This window comes from Leuciscus leuciscus (assembly GCF_965113295.1).
Source record: "Leuciscus leuciscus genome assembly, chromosome: 21".
Lineage (NCBI taxonomy): Eukaryota > Metazoa > Chordata > Actinopteri > Cypriniformes > Leuciscidae > Leuciscus > Leuciscus leuciscus.
Genome location: NC_138745.1, coordinates 34,709,819 through 34,731,778, shown reverse-complemented (window position 1 = coordinate 34,731,778; position 21,960 = coordinate 34,709,819). Strand labels below are relative to the sequence as shown.

The 21,960-nt window shown below is 37.6% G+C and overlaps 3 protein-coding genes across 4 annotated transcripts in view; 2 read left to right on the top strand and 1 right to left on the bottom strand.

Moving 5' to 3' along the window:
- Window positions 1-5,641: 5,641 nt before the first annotated feature.
- gpx9 (glutathione peroxidase 9) lies at window positions 5,642-8,789 on the bottom strand. The gene is made up of 5 exons (XM_082151994.1): window positions 8,569-8,789; window positions 7,921-8,014; window positions 7,607-7,737; window positions 6,309-6,439; window positions 5,642-6,121 (listed from the first exon to the last, which is right to left on the bottom strand). Exons 1-5 carry the CDS (start codon window positions 8,698-8,700, stop codon window positions 6,046-6,048), a joined length of 564 nt encoding a protein of 187 aa, XP_082008120.1. The 5' UTR covers window positions 8,701-8,789; the 3' UTR covers window positions 5,642-6,045.
- Window positions 8,790-9,364: 575 nt separating this feature from the next.
- Window positions 9,365-13,896, top strand: fbxl15 (F-box and leucine-rich repeat protein 15). The gene is made up of 5 exons (XM_082151666.1): window positions 9,365-9,489; window positions 10,081-10,240; window positions 10,335-10,837; window positions 11,967-12,179; window positions 12,319-13,896. The coding sequence occupies exons 1-4, from the start codon at window positions 9,413-9,415 to the stop codon at window positions 12,154-12,156; spliced, it is 930 nt and encodes a 309-aa protein (XP_082007792.1). The 5' UTR covers window positions 9,365-9,412; the 3' UTR covers window positions 12,157-12,179; window positions 12,319-13,896.
- Window positions 13,897-15,053: 1,157 nt separating this feature from the next.
- Window positions 15,054-21,960, top strand: part of LOC309485173 (uncharacterized protein) — a 57,050-nt gene continuing 50,143 nt past the window's right edge. For both annotated transcript variants that reach the window (XM_082151860.1, XM_082151861.1), the window contains exon 1: window positions 15,054-15,327. The gene's annotated coding sequence lies outside the window, so the exon portion shown is untranslated. The remainder of the gene's footprint in view (window positions 15,328-21,960) is intronic.

Below are 21,960 nucleotides of genomic sequence, written 5' to 3'. Positions count from 1 at the left end.
TCTGACTTAATTATTTGGCAAAAAAAGGTCTGCAAAAAAACAAACAAACATATAAGCATGATTACAACATAGTCAGTTATTAATATTGTGTTGTTTTTGCATGTGTTCATAATTTATTTGTATGACAGCTTGGCCAAAAATGATGTCCACAATTTACTCCGAGCACAACTACACAATATGCATACAAAATCTTATATATATATATATATATATATATATATATATATATATATATATATATATATATATAATATTTGAATAAAGGGAGAAGAACTTCTTTTGGCCACTGCTGTATCTATTCCTCAATCCCCATTGAGCAGCACTGGATTCATAAATCACATCTCAGACACGAGGATACATCATTCGCTCTTTGTCAGATGTGGTTATAACTCTTCGTAGCGTGTGTGTTGAGGTTATGAAACTGATGATACAGTGAGGTGCAGGGCTGATGTCCGAGCATGAGGAGATAAATCTGTCTCACAGCACTGAGATCAATCTAACCTGCACTACAGCTGCTCTGATGGCTTGATACAAGTCTTGTTTCATTTACTTGAGATGATAAACAAAGCAGAACAATAGCAAAGCTATTAAATAGCAATTTGCAACGATAATTTAGTAAGGAACCAGTTATTTTACACTATGTAACTTTTGACCCTCAAGCGATTAAAAAAACGAAACTATAAATGCATTTCGCGGAAGAACATATGTTGTGGTCGTGCTTCGGCTCTGCGTGACTGTGCGGATGAATATGACCCTTCACTAACTAATAGATCATGCATTACATTGAATTATTTAAGAGAGCTACACATGGCAATTTATCTGTTCGATAAAATACCGTACTCACCTGTTGAGCAATACAAACGCCATATCCACCTTGCTTTTACAGCATTTCAAATCCCTCAGTTTTTCTGAAAAGCCAAACCAAGGTTGATTCTGGTTTTATTACGAGCTCTGTCTCGTTCTCCTTGCTGTGACAACTAACCCCTGCAACCCAAACACCAGACACGAGGCAAAGCAGCCGGAGCAACTTTACTCTGTTTACGGATATGACCATAGATATCATATATAAACGCTAGATGTTTTATGGCGCCGTCACTTCCGGCATCACCCGTCGGCCATCTTGTCACAGTGAAGCTGTGAATTAGGGTGAGTGATCAGCACGCACACAAATCCTCTTATCTCGCTGAAATCTTGACGGATTTACAAACGGTTTGGTTTCTTTCAAACGTTATTAACGTGGCTATAATTCCGAATGCTTGAACATGTATGTTATAATTATTCATATGTGTGCAGTGTCATAACTACATCTCTGACGTTTATAACAAACCAAACCGTTTGAAAATCGGTAGAAAATTGAGCAAGTTATGGTTATTTAAAAGTACATGCACCATTAAACGAGTGAGCGAGCGCCCTGTGATAAGATGGCCGCCACGTGCGGACGTCGACCTCCATTGGCCAGCAGCAGCGCGCACGAGACATCTAGCCTTTATATATGATATCTATGGATATGACGAGACACGAGTGTAGGCCTACGCCATTTCCTGTGAAAACCATCCCGACAGTAGACTTACCAGAGTAAATAGACTTTTTAATAGGCTTACCATAGTAAATCAGGGTAAGACAAAATACATTTTAGAAGAAGTATTGATGATGTTTTGATTTGCTAATTAAAAAAAGGTATATGTAGGCTAGCCTACCTGTGTAAATGTTCTGGGTTATGCTTCATGGAGAGCATTTGGGACAAATAGCTCAGAAAATAATTTCATTTTGTCTCTAACTTTGCAAAAACAAGCCAAACCCTTAGTGTTAGTGGCATACACGTCAAGTCAAAGGAGGTTTAAGGGGCATAAATAGGGGAGACCGGGGACAGTTGCAACACTTTTTGCATTTCTCTCAATTACTCAGAGACTATTTGGACTAGACCAACCAAATTTGTATATATTAAACTTGCATCTGTCTGCTAATTACCCATAAAGATGATTATATATGACATATCGTTCACAGTATTTATTTGAATGGAAGAAGTCAGATGTTGCAACTGACCCCGACCCAGGGACGGTTGCAACATGTTAAAAATACCTTAAATTTCATTAATTAACTTAAGCTTTTTGTCTCAATGAGCAAAGAATTCTGAAAATATTAACTGTTTTAGGCCTACTATAATATTATAGTATTATTTATTTCAATAATATTATTGTAGCCTATTATTTATTTATTTAGTCATATTTATCAAATAACAGTTATTGAGTTTTGTTTGTTCATGTGTAGAACATAGATTCAGTGTGCAGGTGTTACAGATGCTATTCAATCTATCCATATTTCAGTGTCAGACAGGAAGAATTTAACAATTTGTAATGCAACAAACTTTTATTAAACATGCAATTTATAACATGTTGCAACCGTCCCCGACCCTATCAGCCATGACAGAACATCATACGCCTGCTAGACACACTGACTTTGACACATGCTAACCATGTCACTTAGTAGTCAACACAACAACAATTCAAACTATGTAAGTTTTGATTAAATCATACAAAATTTCAGGACAGTATGACAAAAATATATCTCATGAAAAAATGTACTTTCATACCTCCAAAACAAGTTTTGTTCAATAAATACATCAGCAGATGTTGAATATGTCTACTGTCTTCTTGGTGGGTGGAGGGTCTAACTGTGCATGTGCAGTATGAGTGTCATCACTCTAGCTTGTTTCTGATTGGAGAAAAATGACATGTTGCAACTGTCCCCGGTCTCCCCTACATTTAAAATACACATTGTTTTGAAAGAATAACCACAATATAGGCCTACTTATGTATAACGTGATACTCAAATAACACATATTTTGTTCAGAATAATGAATAGAAGTGTTTTGACATTTAACATGAAAATAAGTGATTTTGCTTTTAAATACGAGCTGTACATTTGTGCTTCTACTCTCTCCAAAATATCTTGCCCCATAGACTTCCATTGTGCACTACAATAGTTTTTGTTTGTGATAAACAGATCAAAATGATTGTTTTAAATGTTTAAAAATGAACATAATTAAGCTTTAACCTACTCAAATTGCTCATAAATTAGCAAATGCGTATTATAATTTGAATTATGCGATATGCTTTAATTATTGTTTGCGATTACAATACTTTATAGTCTCTCTATAGTCTTCTCACTCCACACAGCAGCAGTTTAGCCCTAATGAACCACTGCCAGGTTTCAAAAGCATTAATTATAAAGGCAGAAATAATGACAGCGTACAAGTTCAGGCCCAATATTCAGAGCTCTCTGACCTCACGATGGCATATGAAGCAATTACAGCCGTTTCAGTACAATTGAGATATTTCACCAAAGAGAACAGTTACATTAAATGCAGTGCCCCACATTTCCCAGCCAGAAACATGCAAATGCTCGTGTCCTGACAGCAGAAACATCTAAAACATGTGCTGTAGTGAGCAGGTCATTATAAGCTGCTCCAATCGGCAGTCAGATGCGATTAAGAAAGCAGGGAATCAGTGTGTGTCTCTGTGGAGAGAAACAGGCCCGTGCAAAGGGCACTGAAGACATTTCATGGTTCACATGTACAGTATGATGAATTCTAAAGTCTGTAATCAAACTTACGTAACTGTGTTTTACAGTCTATAATTAATAGAATGGGTGTATTCTATACAACTACTGGATACACAAGCTACTTTCTGTTCTGATTTGTGAGGCACAGCTCTGTTTTATTTGCATTAAATGACTCTGTTTCAGTCTCTATATCAGTGCTGGAGTCTGACTGTACAATACTGACATCTAGTGGAGAATCAAGGCCAACACCTGCGGAAAAATAATCTATCTATCTATCTATCTATCTATCTATCTATCTATCTATCTATCTATCTATCTATCTATCTATCTATCTATCTATCTATCTATCTATCTATCTATCTATCATCTGTCTGTCTGTCTATTAATTTATTCTGAATTCAGATCTAATTTAATGAATGAGTCTGGCTGTGGAGGGATGACTCATGAAAACTGATAAAATTCTAATAAATATTTGAAAATAATGTCAGGATGCACAAAATATTAATATTTCCTCTATATATACTCACTCATTCACACACACACTCACTCATCTCTCTCTCTCTCTCTCTCTCTCTCTCTCTCTCACACACACACACACACACACACACACACACACACACACACACACACACACACACACAGGATGTAAGTGACATTGAGAACAGATGAAAACCCTAAAAAAAAACACAAACACACACTTACACACACTCTCTCTCTCACACTCACTCACTCACTCACTCACTCACTCACTCACTCACTCACTCACTCACTCACTCACTCACATACACTCACTCACTCACACACACTCACTCACTCACTCACTCACTCACTCACTCACTCACTCACACACACTCACCCACTCACACTCACACACACTCACTCACTCACACTCACCCACTCACACTCACACACACTCACTCACACACTCATTTACTCACACACAAACACACACACACACACACACACACACACACACACACACACACACACACACACACACACACACACACACACACACACACACACACACACACACACACACAAAAACGAAAAATTCTTGTTTTTTGCAGTTGAAGAGGTCTCAAATTAATACTTAATTTTAGTTCCTCATTTAAACCAGGGTTATTATAGTTAACTAAAACTGAAACTAAAACTTGCATTACTTGAAATGAAATAAACATTGACTAAAATATTATGTGAGCTAGTTGCCAAGGCAACATTTGTCATTTGACATTTAGTTTATATAACTCAATGTACTAAAATAACTAAAATTAAAAATGAATTTTTTTTAACTATTAAAAAACACACAACAAAATTACCAAAACTTTAACTAAAATTAAAAGGAAATGATTCAAAATATAAATAAAAACTATATTCATATTTCAATAATTCTAAAATAAAGCTGATTTAGCTTTCATCATCCAAATAAATCAATGGAACACGTGTAGAGTTGAAAGCATCTTTACTGTTGTCATGGTAACAGTGACATCAGTGAGGCGTTCTCGGGTCAGGAGGAGATCTGAGTGAATGCACTGAAGATCAGATCTACTCTTCCCGCTTCAGATCCAGCTCAGCTGCCGGACAGCATTTCCTGAGGGATCGTCACTGTTCCGCCTCACAATCACAACCCGAACCCGAACCCGAACCTGAACCTGAACCTGTCCTGTAGAGACATAGCGGCAGGTGAACCAGCCTTTCTCACGACAGGCGTCTGGCATTCTGAGTTCTGTGCGGAATTTAGATCCAATTTGATGAGACTGGACGTGGAACAATGAATCTCATGAAACAATAAAATTACATCCCAGGTCAATTTTCACCCCAAAAAACAGAAAATTAAGCCTATTTTAGGACTATTACATTTTTTTTTTCATGACAATTACACACATCCTGCAATGTAATAATTACATGATAAAATATTTTTACATTGCTTTAACTCGTCAAAATAAGTTACGCAATTTACGCAAAAGTTATACAAGATTTAACAAATTTTTTAAAGTCAGTTTAATGTAATTTAAGTTGAAATGACTTAAACATCCATGTTGATTGTACTTAATTTAAGGCAGCAACTTTTTATTTACAGTGTGCTAAATGCTTCTAAAAGTTTTTTTATTTTTTATTATTATTAAACTGCCATAAATTAAAGACAGTACAACAATGATAAAGTATACATTCTTTACCATTTTCAGTAATGTATCATTATTTTGGAATTGCAAAAATGATAATTTGAGGGGGAAATGTTCTTAATTGTCATGAAAATGTCAATGAAAATTGTCAGAATGCACAAATAATTATGATCCTAATATAACAAACACATTGATTTTGAAGTGAAATATGTTTCATGACAAGTTTCATGAGATTCACTCATATTCACATCTTTGAAGTCTGAATGGATCTAGGTAAGTGGAAGAAGTTGAATCTGAATGAATCCAGACGGACAGTGGCCGTTGAGCTGGAATCATAATCAGAGAGCTGGTTATGAATGTGTTATGATGAATGTCTTCCCTGCAGAAGCGCTGTAACGTCCCGCTCCACCTCTTCAAACGGACAATGAAGATCATACCTGAAACGGACAATCCAGCTGTTATAGAAGATCCTGTAGGCCTATTTGTTCTGTGAAATACTTGATTCTGATTGGTCAGACAGTGAACACTAAACTGTAGTTTCATGTCCCTTGTAATCCACACGTTCTGTCTTCCTTTATTTTGGACATGACATGTAAATCACGCTGAATGTGTGAGAATATCTACCGTTTGTAAGGAACTCCGTCTGCAGTGATGAGAAACTTCTCGAAGTTCCATCGGATGTCGTTGACTTTAATGGGAGACCAGTAGAGCTTCCTGATGTCTCCAATCACAGGGTTGACAAACGGAAGAGCTTCCTGGAAGAACAAAGTCATTGTAACTTTGCTGGAACTGAATTACTCTGGCTTAAAGGGTTAGTTCACCCAATAATGAAAATTCTGTCAGTATTTACTCTCCCTCATGTTGTTCCAACCCTGTAAGACTTTCGTTCATCTTCAGAACACAAATTAAGATATTTTTGATGAAATCTGAGAGCTGTCTCACTCCTCCATAGGCTTCTATGTAATTGATATCTACTGGCCCAGAAAGTTAGTTAAGACAATGTTTAAAATAGTCCAAGTGACTACAGTGGCTCAACCTTAAGTTTATCTCTGAGTGAGTTCACGTAGTGTAACAGCGCAGCGCTTCTGGCTTGTATGTCAGAACGGAGGCTCACTATTGGCCAGCATCACATGCATCACACACATGACCAGCGTCAGCCAATAGTGAGCCTACGCTCTGATGTACAACCCAGAAGCGCTGCGCTGTTACACTACGTGAACTCACTCAGAGAAACAGAAGAAAACGAAGAGTTGAATAAAGTCGTTACTTTAGTTTTTTTTGCACACAAAAAGTATTCTCGTCGCTTGATAGACTTAAGGTTGAGCCACTGTAGTCACTTGGACTATTTTAACCATTGTCTTTACTAACTTTCTGGGCCGGCAGAATGAGATTTCATCAAAAATATCTTAATTTGTGTTCCGAAGATGAACGAAGGTCTTACAGGGTTGGAACAACATGAGGGAGAGTAAATACTGACAGAATTTTCATTTTTGGTTGAACTAACACTTTAACCTGTACCTTATTAGCAACAGTAATTTATTAATCTTCTAGAAGTATAGTCATAAGACGTGTTCTGACCTTTATTTTGAAATAATCATGATCATGATCATCAAAATCATGAAGATAACTTCCAATTAATTAATTTTCTAAATGTTTTATAGGCTAAATAAGTGATTTGTGATGCGGCACCAAACTGAGCTTCAGGAATCCTCTCAGATCTACTGATAAACTCATTTATGTGACTGTTTTGTTAGATTAAAAAAAAAAGTTTAAAAATGAGAAATTGTGGGGAAGAAATGTCTATAATCGTGATGAAAATCAGGTAAAAAAAAGTCTCAAAATAGACTTTATTTTGTTCATGCAAATGCTGATCTCCGATATGCTGTGCAGAGTTGCACTGGACTGAGAGCTGAATGCTGTACCTTCAGGAAGGCGTACAGAGGGTGTTCGTCTGCGCCGTTCACCTCAATCCTGCTGAACACGGGGAACTGTGGGAGGAACCCTGCTCCTGGTCTCACATACTGCAGAACATTCAGGATTTCATGGTTCTCTTCTGGGAAGACCAAAGGGAAAAGACGAATCTTACTGACTAAACCTAAACTTTAAAACACTGCTTTAAAATCTTTCAGGTCTTTGAACTAGAATGTTCAAACCCAGATTGTACAACTTGCCCCAGTCTCTCTTATTTAATAAACATCCAGTGCTGGATTCTGAACCAGTAATACGCAGGTCTTACCTGGAGCCTGAAGGCCAAACTGATTGCAGGGGAATCCAAGCACAGTGAAGTTCAGTCCTCCATACATGTCCATGAGTGCATTCATCCTGTGATACTGCAGCATTCGTTTCAGTTAGGATTATTTACATACATACATTTTTATTTATTAATTCATGTTCAAATAAGTTACATTGTTACATTTTGATTGACAGCTGCATCACATTAAATTCAAACATTTGTTGTAAATGGTTGGAAAAAAACCCCATTTTCCGAGCTCAAGGATGCTTCACAACATCATACAGTCATACAATGAATCAACCAGACAATCATATGGACAATGGGAACAAGTGCCAATGCAGATGCATAGCGGTTATGTCAATTATCAAGAGATTATCATAATACAAATACATATCAAGACATTCAAATCCATAACAAAGAACACATAATGTAGGCAGCATAGAAAGGTAGACCATAAGCATACAATATATTGTAGGCTATATATATGCCGTGTGTGTGTGTGTGTGTGTGTGTGTGTGTGTGTGTGTGTGTGTGTGTGTGTGTGTGTGTGTGTGTGTGTGTGTGTGTGTGTGTGTGTGTGTGTAACCTACTCATTACACATGCATGATTTATTTAAACTGTTCTACTTCACAAAGGAAAACTGAGCCATACCTCTTCGATGGTGGACCCTCAGAAGGTCGCCACGTTCACGATGAGAAGAACTTTTCCTCTGAAGATGTTGAGTGGCGCGGCCTTCCCCTCCAGGGTCTCCATGGTGAAGTCATACACTGATTTTGCAGCCATATTTGCTGTTGATTCTCAGTGTGCACTGGTGTCTCAGTGATGTTACACACTAACCTCTGGCTCTCGGCTGCGTTTCATTCAGCGTTCTGTATCTCTTGGCTCAGCAGAGGTTCTGCATGAATGACTCTTTTCTCTTTGAGCCATTCATGTTTTTTTTTGTCCCAGGTTTGCAAAGGCATGCTGACCCTACCCTGATGGTCATGTGAGTGTTCTCATTTCAATGGCCATGTGATTGTAACGGTGTCATTGACCAACAGAAGTCCTCCAGATCAGCAGCTGATCAATCAGGTTTATATATGTTTGTTTGTTTATCTTATAGGTCCCTCTTAGAAATAATCTTAATTATTTAAATGACTGCCATATAAATAAAGCAAACAAAATGCATGCATTTACTGAAGGTTGTTGGTATCATATAAATAAATTAGCATATACTTATTTTTTTTAGCAGCCTAATTTATCTGATGTGGATGTTTTTAAGTCCTGTCGCTTGGTTTGTAGGACTATAGGCTATCTATAAAGAAGTCATTCTTGTGTATCTGTCTCTGTTTGCCTGTCTATCGATCGGTCTATCTGTTATTGGACGTGCACTGCACACATTCAAACACTGTTAATGTATGATCGTTAGATGGCAGCAGTGAGTCACGAGTGTCCCGTTGAATCCGCATCATCTGTGTAGAAGAACCCGGATGAGCCGGTCAGCTGTTTATCAATCATGATAAATAATGTGCGTGGATCAAAGGACAGTATCAGCATGGATCAAAACCATGATGAGCGCATGCAAAGCCTCAGGTATATTTGATAAAGAGTGATCCAGGTGTGCATGGATTTAGAGAAACATGCGCGTTCCTCTGACTAGCACGCGCACAAACAGAAATGCATCCATGCAAACAGCAGCAGAACATCTGTACTGTACATATAAACATCATTCTCTATCAGACAGTGGCTGCACTGGTTTGCACGCATGCATGCATAATGAAAACAGGAAGCATTTGTTTTGTGTAATCAGTCTTTTACTAGTTGACATGTTCGTATTATAACATTTTGTCTGTAAAACTGTTGTTTTGTGCGCGTGCATGCTACTCGTCCTGAAAGCAGGGTTTGACGTGTACGAACACTGTAGTCTTAGTCAAGTTTGATAACAGTATGTCTACAGTTGCTCAGTATGCGCGCTGCATGCATTTAATAATATTTGGCCAATTCATCAACATGGTTTTATACATTGGCAACTCCCCAACATGTATGATGTTTATATTTTTAGTCATGTTTTATTATATACTGCATTAAGGGATGACACACTTACCACTGCCATCTTGCCTAACTCTCCCCTTCCCATTGATGTCAGTTGTTGGTGTATTTGATGTGTGTGTTGTGTTGTGACAGGTGTCATCTGCTGGACCTGCCCTGGGAGGATGTGTTAGTGACACACGTGTTCTGTTACCTGCCTCTGCGTCACCTGGTCAGCCTTCAGCGCGTCAGCAAGAGCTTCCGTTCTCTCATACAGGTGTACCTGGCCAACTGCCGTAAGTTTGACCCTGCGCAGGTGAGGGAAAACATTTGGACATGGTTCAGTCGCTGGAATATTGTCCGTTCTGTTGCACTGTATTTCATACTATTCCTCCTGTGTTTCTCCTCAGACGGGTCCTCACATTCCCAAAGAAGCCTTCTGCTCCATGCTTCGCCACAATCAAGTCCTCCACCAGCTCTGTGTCAGCAACTGCTCTGATTGGATCTCTGATAAAGAGCTCCTGCCTGTGATTGGTCAGAACCAGCACCTGCTGCGCGTGGACCTGCGCAGCTGTGTTCACCTGAGCCGTCACGCTCTGGTGGCGGTGTCTCTGAGCTGCCCGCGTCTCACACACCTGAGCCTGGCACACTGCGAGTGGGTGGACAGCCTGGCACTGCGCAGTCTAGCGGATCACTGCTCGGACCTGCGCTCGCTGGACGTCACCGCCTGCCGCCAGCTGAAGGACGAGGTCATGTGTTACGTGGCGGGGAAGTGTCCGGCGCTGCGCTCGCTCTCAGTGGCGGTTAATGCCAACATCACAGACACGGCGGTCGAGGAAGTGGCCAAGAAGTGCAGAGAGCTGGAGGAGCTGGACCTCACGGGGTGTCTGCGCGTGCGAAACCAAGCCATCAGGTGTGTGTGTGTGTGTGTGTGTGTGTGTCTGTGTTTGTGCTGAGAAGCAGACGCTTGCAGGAGTTTGTTTTAAAGCTCAGATCAGATCAGATCAGGGCTGCGTGATTTGGGGAAACACATTTTATCGCTTTTTATTTATTTATTTTATTTATTTCCCTGGAAAAGAATAACTCCAGATCCTGCTTGTTTGTAAGACTACAGAATTCAGTCAAGAATATTGTGATTATAACAGTCTTATTTATATATAATCACAATATTTTGCCCAAATTATCTTACAAACAAGCATTTTTTTCTTAGTTTTTTCTTAAATACTGGAGTTTCTTATTTTACAGGGAAATACTACAATAGTAATATTATTGTGTTTATTTTTTGAGTAATAATAGTAATAATACATACACAATAAATACTAATAATTATAACATTAGTAATAATAGTATTAATACTACATTTTACTTTTTAGTTTAATTTTAAATATTGTGATTTTATATATAAATATGACTATATAAAAATAATAATTATAATAATATATTGTCATATTTATATATAATGACTTTCATTGTAATATATATATATATATATATATTAAATTGTACTAAAAAGAATAAATATTACTATTGTATTGTATTAGTATTGTAGTAATACTAACATTTATGGCTGTCTTAATTTCTTAATTTTATTTGATTTCTAACTTTTATTTTTGTGTAAAAACTCAAGGACCCTCAAAGCTTCTCCGGTGTTGACAACAGCCGGTTTATAAGTGCTTCGAGAATGATTGTGCATGTTTCGTTCCCAAATGCATGAACGTTATGATGAACGTCATGAACGTCATGTTGAGCGGCATTCACTGTGAACTGAGACGCCACAAACACCAAATCATGAGCTGCTCATGTGGTGTAAATCAACACAGTACCGCGCTTCACTCTGAAACATGCAGCGCTCATATTCATCTTCTGTTTGATGATCACACTAAGCCATATTGCGATTCCGGTTTTATTTCGATTAATCCCACAGCCCTCTCTGGTGAATCATTAACAATATTTAGATGAGAGATTGTTTGGGGAAGTTTGCCTCATTGTGTCTGACATTTTGAAAGCAGAGACTATTAATAACTGTTTATTTGTGTGTTTAGGACGTTAGCAGAATACTGCCCCAAACTGCAGTCGCTCAAAGTCAATCACTGTCACAACGTAACCGAGTCCAGTCTGGGTGTTCTGCGCCGGCGTAACGTGGAGATCGATGTGGAACCTCCCCTGCAGAGGGCGCTAGTGCTGCTTCAGGACGTCGTGGGATTCGCTCCGTTTATTAACCTGCAGATTTAACACATCAGGAGCATCCGGAAGAGGTGAGCAAAAACCTCATAATACATGCTTTTTGTGTGTATGATTAGTGCAAAATTCATATTTGTAACCTTTCATCAATGTGTAGTGCCTCTGGTTAGTGACCTTGCTTGTAATGTGTGAAATGTTTGCTTTGTTTCACAGGTCCTCTCATCATATATGATCTTTCTCTGGATGGCTGACATTTGAAACAACACATTTTTACACCAATGCAATATCACAGAAGACACAAATCCACATCTCAAGTGCTTGATTGTTTTAGTGTATTTTAGCATTTAAAAAGAAACACTATGATTTGCTTGGTTTTCAGAACGGGGATTGATCTAATCTGGTCCTTTATGAAGATCACCTGAAATATCTTATTTATTGATGCCAAGCTTTTCTATGTTTTTCATGCACCAAATGTTGTATCATTTTGCACTTGTGAAATACTGAAATATTTGCACTTTTTTTCAGTCCATCTGAACATTCAGTCCTGGAGCATCAGATTTTCTCAGCTTCATTAAACAAATCCTTCCTCAGAATCATCAAGTGATGTTTTACAGATGCATACTGGGAGATTCTGTGTTCATTTGATCCCTATTAATGTAATAATAGAAAAGAATGGAAGCAGCTGGAAAATTAATATTGTTTCTGATTTACTTCATGGTTTCGCAGTGTTTGTTTGCATAAGACAAATCTTTTCATATATTTTATCTGCACATATGTGCACTGAATATTGCTGTCGAATTAGACTATTTGTTGGTATTGCTCTATATGTTGCATTTATATTATGTCATCAAGACCCAATTTGCAGAATTGAAACATGTTTATAAATGTTACAACATTTATCACATGGTAAGTTTGTGGTATTGTTTTAACTTGAACTGACCACAAGAGGGCAGTGTAGCCCCTGCTGTCAGATTGATGGATCTGTGATTAATTGCAGAATGGAGTGGGAAATTGATTTGGTTTTGTATTGATATGCAAACGCTGGGTTTCTGTAATGCATGTGTTTTAACTATGAAAAGTCTTTATTTATGGAGTTGAGTTATGGAGATTGATGAGAAGTCAAGGTGTTTGACTTGAATTCCTGTACAGGTTCAATAAAACGAGGCGTAGCCTACTCTTGATTCATACACGCAAAATCTTGCTTGATAATTCAGGAACTACACAAGCCTAGTCATTACTAAGAGTAACTGGTTCTCCACATGAATAGAGAGAAGGTTTGTGTCCTAATGACCTGAATTACAGAATTATTAGTCATATACCTTTATTATCCCTGTTGATCCCTGAAACTCAAACTGGTTCTGGATTGTGAAACTCCCTTTTGTGTAGAAATCTGAATTAATTTGTATGCATCATCGGAAAGGCATCTATCATTTTTTTTTTTTGCATATTAGAGTTAGCAGTGTTAAAATGGAGAGAATAAAAACGGTTCATTTAAAATAAGAAAAGGGATAAATGAAAAGACAATAGAATTGTCTTATCCACTGTTGCCGTGACATTTTTATATCTATGAGCTCCAAAAATCAATAGAAATAATAAAATTGAATTAGGTGCAAGATAAAAAACAGTAGGCCTATATAAAAAATCCAAGCTTTCTCTGTGTGTGTGTGTGTGTGTGTGGGCATGCTTAGCTATACTTGTGAGGACCAAATATCCCCACAAGGATAGTAAACTTCAGATTCCCACTTTGTGTGAACTTTTTGCTGGTCCTCACAATAAACATAATAAAATGTGTGTGTGTGTTTTTTTTTTTTCGTTTGTTTGTTTGTTTTTAAATGTAAAAATGCAAAAAGTTTTGTGTGATGGGTAGGTTTTGGGGTATGTAAGTGGACAGTAAAAACCATTATGTCTATGTATGTATAGCTAAACAAACAAGTAAACGTGTGTGTGTGTGTGTGTGTGTGTGTGTGTGTGTGTGTGTGTGTGTGTGTGTGTGTGTGTGTGTGTGTGTGTGTGTGTGTGTGTGTGTGTGTGTGTGTGTGTGTGTTGGTGGACAGACAGGACAGATATGAAATCAACTTGAAAAACAGTTTTCAGGTTTTGTGTGTCTCTTTGCAATTCGATATAGATCAGAAACAAATATCTTATATCAGTAGTAAATATCTATTTAGCCTTTATTTTCATAGACTCGGTTATTAAATTGGGATCACAGCGGTTGTTTGCCTCTTGAGACTCGACCTGAAAAACTCGTCACACCTGTCACTAATGTCAGCACGCGAGCACTGCGCATGCGCGCTGCGTCTCACTGCCTACTATAGAGCGAGCAGGTGGAATGGCATTTAACATGGAACAGCTGGTGAGAATGGGCGGGGCTTAGCGGATCAGACGCTGTCTCTAATTGGTCAGTAGTTTTACTCAAACTTAACGGAAAATTATACGTCTTTATTTATAAAGAATATTAAACAGATAAAGAATTGTATAGACGCAATTTCTTCTCTTTCTCTTAACTCCCTACCTGTTTATCTTTATATGTGTGATTTTTCCATTTGAACAAATATTTATATTTTTCTCTTTAATGATCACGAGGTAGCTGTTACTTTTTCCAGCGCTGCTCAGAACGGACCAATCACAATCCTCAATTGTGGTGGATACAGGGTAAGTTTTATGTTGTAATCATTTTTATGGAGTAAAGGACAAAACTAGGACGAATTTCAATGTGCACGACTGGTAATATGTTTTACAATTAAACGGTTATACTGTTTAGCATACCAACGTCTCCAGTAATTTAGAATTAAATCTGCCTGCAGCGCGAGCATTGATCTATATGAGCCACAACGCGCCCTCTGGAGGAGTCTTCTACTAAATGTAACAGGTAACAGCAGCGCTCTCCAGCTACCACGCGTACTGGCACTGCACTACTAGTAGGAGTAGTGTGGTAGAGCGTCATTGAGAACACAACTCGTGTCCTACCGGCGGGGCTGATGTCTGACTGTTAGTTAGAAACACTCTGTTCTCTGCTGTCCTTTTAATTCCCCCCTCCCCAAAAACACGAATGCAAGACAGTGTCGAGGAGCTGTTCACTTCAGCACCGCCAGACAAACCCAGGCAGAGCCTCATGATGAAGATGATGATGATGAAGATGATGATGCTGATGAGTGCATGCGGACTGCAGTAACACACCAGCAGCAGCAGCAACAGCCCCGCATTCCTCCACCTGAGCCTCCGGTAAGAGTTTCTCCTGTTTTCATGCGTGTCTGCTGGGGTTTATGTGGTCCTGATGTCCTGATGCATTGGCATGCTGTTGCATTACTGCATGCAGAAACATTGCAGTCAGGCTTGGGGAAAATGTCCCATTCAAACACATGCTGGATCAGTGTTGATTTCAGAGATGTGGCCTTAGATTCCTTGTGCTAAAGGACATCGGACAGGGGAATTTGTAATGGTGAAATTAAAGCCTAAATTCCTGGAATATTCAGGATTTGTTTTTTTTAAATCTTTTTATAATACAATAATTTTGTAAGTTCTTGACTGAAACTGTTGGAATCAACCAGTTGATCATTTTAGGACGTTGAGGTCATCACTCGGATGCTCTGCATCTCTATTAGAATGAATAATCTGATGTGGTTCAGTGCTGTTTTGATATATTTGAGGTTAATGAATATCCTTGTCTTTATTTCTGGTGTGCTACTGGTGTTTGGACACAAAACAATACATAAGTTTCTATGAAATTAGTTTTTGTGTGCTCAGTGAGTGCTGTTTAATATCAGATATGGCTGATAATATTGTTTGATGAGACCTAATGATGAGAAAATGAAATGTAGCTATACATAAATACATCAAGTAAACTCTTATTTAACATATTTTCCCTCTCATTTACTCTGATATACCTATCAAGCCCATTCATTAGCCAATATTTGGCTCTCTTGAGATTATCTGACAAGACCTGCACTGTAAAAAAAAAAAAAAAAAAAAAAAATTGCCTACCAAAGTTTGAGTCTTTTTTACTTAAAAATATCACTTTTTAATTCAATGTGTTACTTGCCATTTCTTTGTAATTAATTGTTGAATTTACTAGAAATTTCTGAGTGGAAATTTAATTAAATGTTTTTCAGTGTGTACCAATTTGGCAAATTAATACATAGTAATAAGTTTCTTCACAATTGTATAACTTCCCGAATTTACCAATAGCCTTGTCAGTGGATAATAAACATGTATTTAAGAAAAGAATGGGTTTTGAGTGATGGTGTGTCACAAAATGGGGGAACATTTTTCGAGTTGAATCGCATTTCCTGCATTTACATACATTTAGGGACTATGGTGATACAAAATAATTAATAGTAATAATTTTGAAAATAATTAAGTTGATTATAATGATAAATTCTGCCAAAAAGAATAGTAGGCTACTAAACTATGTAGAACAAAAAGATGTCTTACTTTTTTATTGTTTAATAGGGAACGATTGCCAAGACTTGAGAGAATCATTTTATAAAGTCAAAAATGTTCACTATTAATGTTTTGTGTGTAAATAAAATTGAAATAAAGTGAGACTCAATTGCCACTGTAATGTAGAAACAACATAAAGACGGTATATTTTAAATAATTGTTAAATAGCATCTTTTTTATGAATGAAGGCCTGTATCACTGATATTAATATAGCTACTGATGTCTCGATGAAAATGATTTTTCCCTCCAAATTTTAAACATTTATTAGACTTCAAAAATATAACAACTTTTAATTTAAGTGAACTTTAAACAATCCTCACTTAAACCCATAATAAATGTCATATTTACCTGTGCCTTTCCTGTCTTAACAGGTACGAAATATACAGAAATTGAATAAGGTTATCAAATAGTCCGCACTGCATAAATGATCAATTACATATAGATTAATCCTTATTAAAGCTGCAAGCGTTCTTTAGTCAAGATCAGTGAGTGATTTTCTCTGTTCCCTTTGTTCTTTGGTTAAAGGATTAGGCCTAGTTCACTTTCAAAAATTTTTTTTGCTGATAATTAACTCATCCCGATGTCATCCAAGATATCCATGTCTTTCTTTCTTCAGTCGAAAAGAAATTAAGGTTTTTGAGGAAAACATTCCAGGATTTTTCTACACAGAATGGACTTCAATGGCAACCAACTATTCCAATGTTCAAAGAAGGTTCAAATGTCCGTCTCAATGCAGCTTCAACGTCTCGACACGATTCCAGTCGAGAAATACGGGTCTTATCCAGTGAAACGATCAGCCATAAAAAAACAAACAAACAAACAAACAAACAAAAATAAATAAATATACTTTTTAACCACAAATGCCCGTCTTGTACCATCTCTGAGATGCGCCACGTATTATGCACTTTTCCATCACGTTGGAAAGGTCACGAAAAAAATTTAAATAATAATAATAATAATAATAATAAATTAAAACAAAGATGTTGGACGATTTTAAGTTGGAGGAGAAAACGAGATGACATTTTTCGCCCTTCTCTACCTTTTTGAACTGGAGTACACAGACAAATATTAACTTAGATAGATGACGTGACAGGTGACCTTTCCAACATGATGACGCAATGCGTCGCACATCTCAGATATGGTACACGACGGGCATTTGTGGTTAAAAAGTATACAATAAAAAACTTTTTTTTTTAAAATGACCGATCGTTTTGCTGGATAAGACCCTTATTTCTCGACTGGGATCGTGTCGAGACGTTGAAGCTGCATTGAGACGGACATATGAACCTTCTTTGAACATTAGTATAGTTGGTTGCCATTGAAGTCCATTCTGTGTAGAAAAATCCTGGAATGTTTTCCTCAAAAACCTTAATTTCTTTTCGACTGAAGAAAGAAAGACATGGATATCTTGGATGACATCGGGGTGAGTAAATTATCAGCAAAAAAATTTTTGAAAGTGAACTAATCCTTTAACTTTACTGACAGAGAGAATAACATGATGTCCCCCCTGTCCCCATAGTCCCCATAGGAAATTATGCCCGTGGGTGTGTGTACATTACATTTGCTCTCATACTCAAGTTGTATTGCCATTATATCGGCCTTCATGCATCAATATCGGAATATTAGGGGTGTAACAATATATCGTGTCACAATATATCGCAATACGAAAATGCAGTGTATCGTGGAGAGTGACAGTATGTATTGTGTATAGTTCATCCAAAATAAAAATTACTGTGTGAGAATTTTTTTTAAGAAGTTTAAGTGTCAGTACTACATTACACTCCTTTATATAATGTTAAATATAATGTATAATAATGCAATGGGGGAATATTTGTGGGTTATATAATGCCAAATATGTTGTAAGCAGTAAAAAGTGGCCTACATTATTTTAAATATATCTAGCCAGTGAAAGAGTGCAAGCATATTCATCTAAAATAGGCACCAAGTCCAAGCCTATTCATTTACACACCCAATGTCATACCACATTTAGTATTGCAATAATATCGTATTGTGAGTTCAGTATCGTGATATGTATCGAATCGTGACATGAGGGTATCGTTACACCCCTACGGAATATAAATCAAATGAGACTTATACAAGGTTTTGAATGTTTTGGTACACAATAGTCACTTGTAATTCACTCTAAACATCAAGCAGAAGATGTGTATTATTGGTTGACAAGGTTCTGGTAGATTTGTGGATTGGCACAGACAGTAACTTGTTAACAGCTGATGCGATAACCTCAGATTGTCTGTAAAGTGCCTGATTTATCAGCCTGGACAATATATCATTAGTGCTGTTAAAAGCTGTTGCGTCTCGTTCAGTCTTTGTCTGGTTCTTGCGGTTAGAGCAGATGCTGTCCTGAGAAAGACGTTCGACTCCGTAAGGATGATGAATTCTAGTGTCTGACACTAAAGCTGCAGGTGCCGTGACGGTTCGGGATGCGAACGCCACGTCCTTTAGCACAACGAGAGAAAGAGCGAGGAAGCAAAGAAGAGATGACTGAGAAAGATGAAACTGGGGAAATATGAGTCATGGCTTGTGTTGTCTTCATCAGCTGATGTTTCATAGAGACAGTTTGAAGAAAGACATGTTATCCTGTCATCCTCTGTTTAATAAAGCTCTCACTCTTTGTTCTGTTTGACCTCTAAAACCCCTCACATGAGACACTTGTGATATTTACTCCTTTTTATGATGAAATGCTTATCATATTTGTGATTCTTTAAGGTCAGTTTTGACTTCATTCGGGTGTAAAAAGATGTTTATTTGCTCCACAGCTATTGGAATATAGACATCAGCAAACTGTGACATGCATGTAAGATTTTGGGATTAAAATATCCAAAAACCACTTGAAGAATGTTATATATTTTGTAGGGATGCACCGAAATGAAAATTCTTGGCCGAATCCAAGGCCGAAAACCGAAACACCGAAATAAATTGACTAACTTTACTAAAATCAAGGCATTGCATAAATTAATATCAAAGTTTCAAAGAATAAATCAATAAAAAATTATGCAAATATTTATTTAGAACATTTCTAGGGGTGGAACGGTACATGTATTCGTATTGAACCGAGACGGTACGGGCGTCACGGTTCGGTGCATGAAAACACACAGAGAATACACGGTATAAAAATAAATAAAACTCGCGTGCAAATTAATTAATGTAATGCGGAACTACTGTTAGATACGCGGGTTCTTTAGGGACACCTAATCTGTAGCTCCGCCTTAGCTCTGAAGCTCCGTGGCTATAACTTATGGGCTATAATCATAGACATAATATCTATGGCTATAATCATAGACAGGCTATAATGGACAGGCTGCGATGTCAAGTTTGCAATGCTGGAATATGTTGTGTGTGTGCGTGCGTGCCTGCGTGCGTGCGTGTGTGTTTGTGTGTGTGTGTGTTTGTGTGTGTTCATAGAGGCGCGGGCGCGATCGAACAGTGGAAACATAAAAACATACTCATTTTGTTCATTGGACATCATTCAAACTGAAAAGTGTTTACTTATATTTGTGTACACTCGTAATAAAACACAACATTGTGCTTTTGTCAAACTGTAAACTTTTGTCAAACTGTAACCTACAACTGTCACCCAACACAGTGAGTAAGTTACACATTCTACATTGATTTAAAAGAAAATCGGTGATGTCTGAACCGAGGTATGAACCAAACCGTGACTTCTGTGTACCGTTCCACCCCTACACATTTCAATAATGCACAGTATAGAATAAAATTCAAACTAAAATGTTTAACTTGACCCCACTCATGTGTACATTAAATAATAATGTATAGGCCTACTGGTCTGCAGAAAGGTTTTAAAATTAAATGTTCTCTCATAAAAACAAAGTGCATTTAGGTCAAGTGCATTTACAATTTTTCTCTGTAGGACTACTGCAAGAAAGTGCATTCAGGACAAGTGCAACTGCTTAAAGATACATCAATATTTTCTCTGTAGGCCTTCAACATAATAGTGTATGAAAATAAAGACTGCCATAGCCCATATGTTAACTGTAGAACTTTAACAACAACAAATGCACCAAGAATTGCAGATGTGCAAAGTGGATAATAAATATTTAAACACTAGACAAGCCCATTCTACTTGCATTATTATGAATATTAACGGGGCTCAATGTGCTCGATCAGCCTACGAAATCCCACATCTTCCTCGACAGAGAATGGCTGATCATCTTAGGCAATGAATTCCATAATCTTTTGTGTAATGCACTTTTTGCCTTGACACCATCACTGGAAAACTTCCTTGCCTTTTCAAAAGCGTCCGCCACAGACGGAGTGGGCGTGCTCGGAGGCGTTTTCCTTTCCTGTGCCGCGTTCCTCTCATATTCAGCGTAGCGATCGGAATGTTTGGATTTCAGGTGATAAATTAAACCCGACGTGGAGAAAGTCTTTGCAGATGCAGATGCACCCCCTCTTGAAATTTCGGCATTACATGTTTTGCAAATCGCTGTCCGTGGGTCTTTCTCAGATGTACTGAAATACGTCCACACCGCAGACATGTTGCTTCCGACAAGCACGTGCAGGTCGCGGTTTCTGTTTGCGTCATCACAACATTTCGGCCGTATTGTTTCGGTGATAAAAGTCTTTCTTTTCGAAAAAAATTTTGCCCGAAAATTTTCGGTGGCCGAATATTCGGTGCATCCCTAATATTTTGTTGACTTGTGTACTTACATTATCCCAAATGTTACCAAGAATTTTTAAATCCAGAGAAATAAGCAGTTTTAACCAGGACACGGACCGGATCAATGACATCATACCCGCGTTACCCTCGATTTCCGTTGTTTTATTTAGTAGAAACCATGGAAACACCAAAGACGCTTTACTATATTATGTGTTTTATTTGACAGGTGAGCAACTGTTTGGATACATTACGAATCATTCTTATACAGCTCAACACAGTTAGTCTTTTTGTTTAAATCTCGTTTTCTTGATTTACATGCGAGTACCATGTTTTACCATGCCTAATATCGATCTCGCTCACTGCAGTGTGCAACAAGTGTGTCATAGTAGCGAACGCACAGAGTAGCATTATAACATAACTTTCAACACACTCAAATGTATCTAAATACCCACATATATGACTGGAAGAAGCGGAAGAGTTCGTCTGCGGTGTAATGAAACTCCACTGCTCTCGACGAGCTACACCTTCGTTTTTAATAAGAGCCATAGCAGCAAAAAATTACATAGTGTACCTTTAATGTCTTTAAAACGGAAATGTGCCATTTTTTTTTTCCATTTTAAAGTAAAAGATGTTTGGTTGAAAAGTGTTAATTCTGACTTCGGGGCACATTCAAATGGTTTTATTTGATTGTCACACACAAGGAGTTGTATGGGAAGCCTGTTGAAGTCATTCTTTTAGCAGTTTTCTTTTGGTGGTGCTTATGATGCAGAATTACA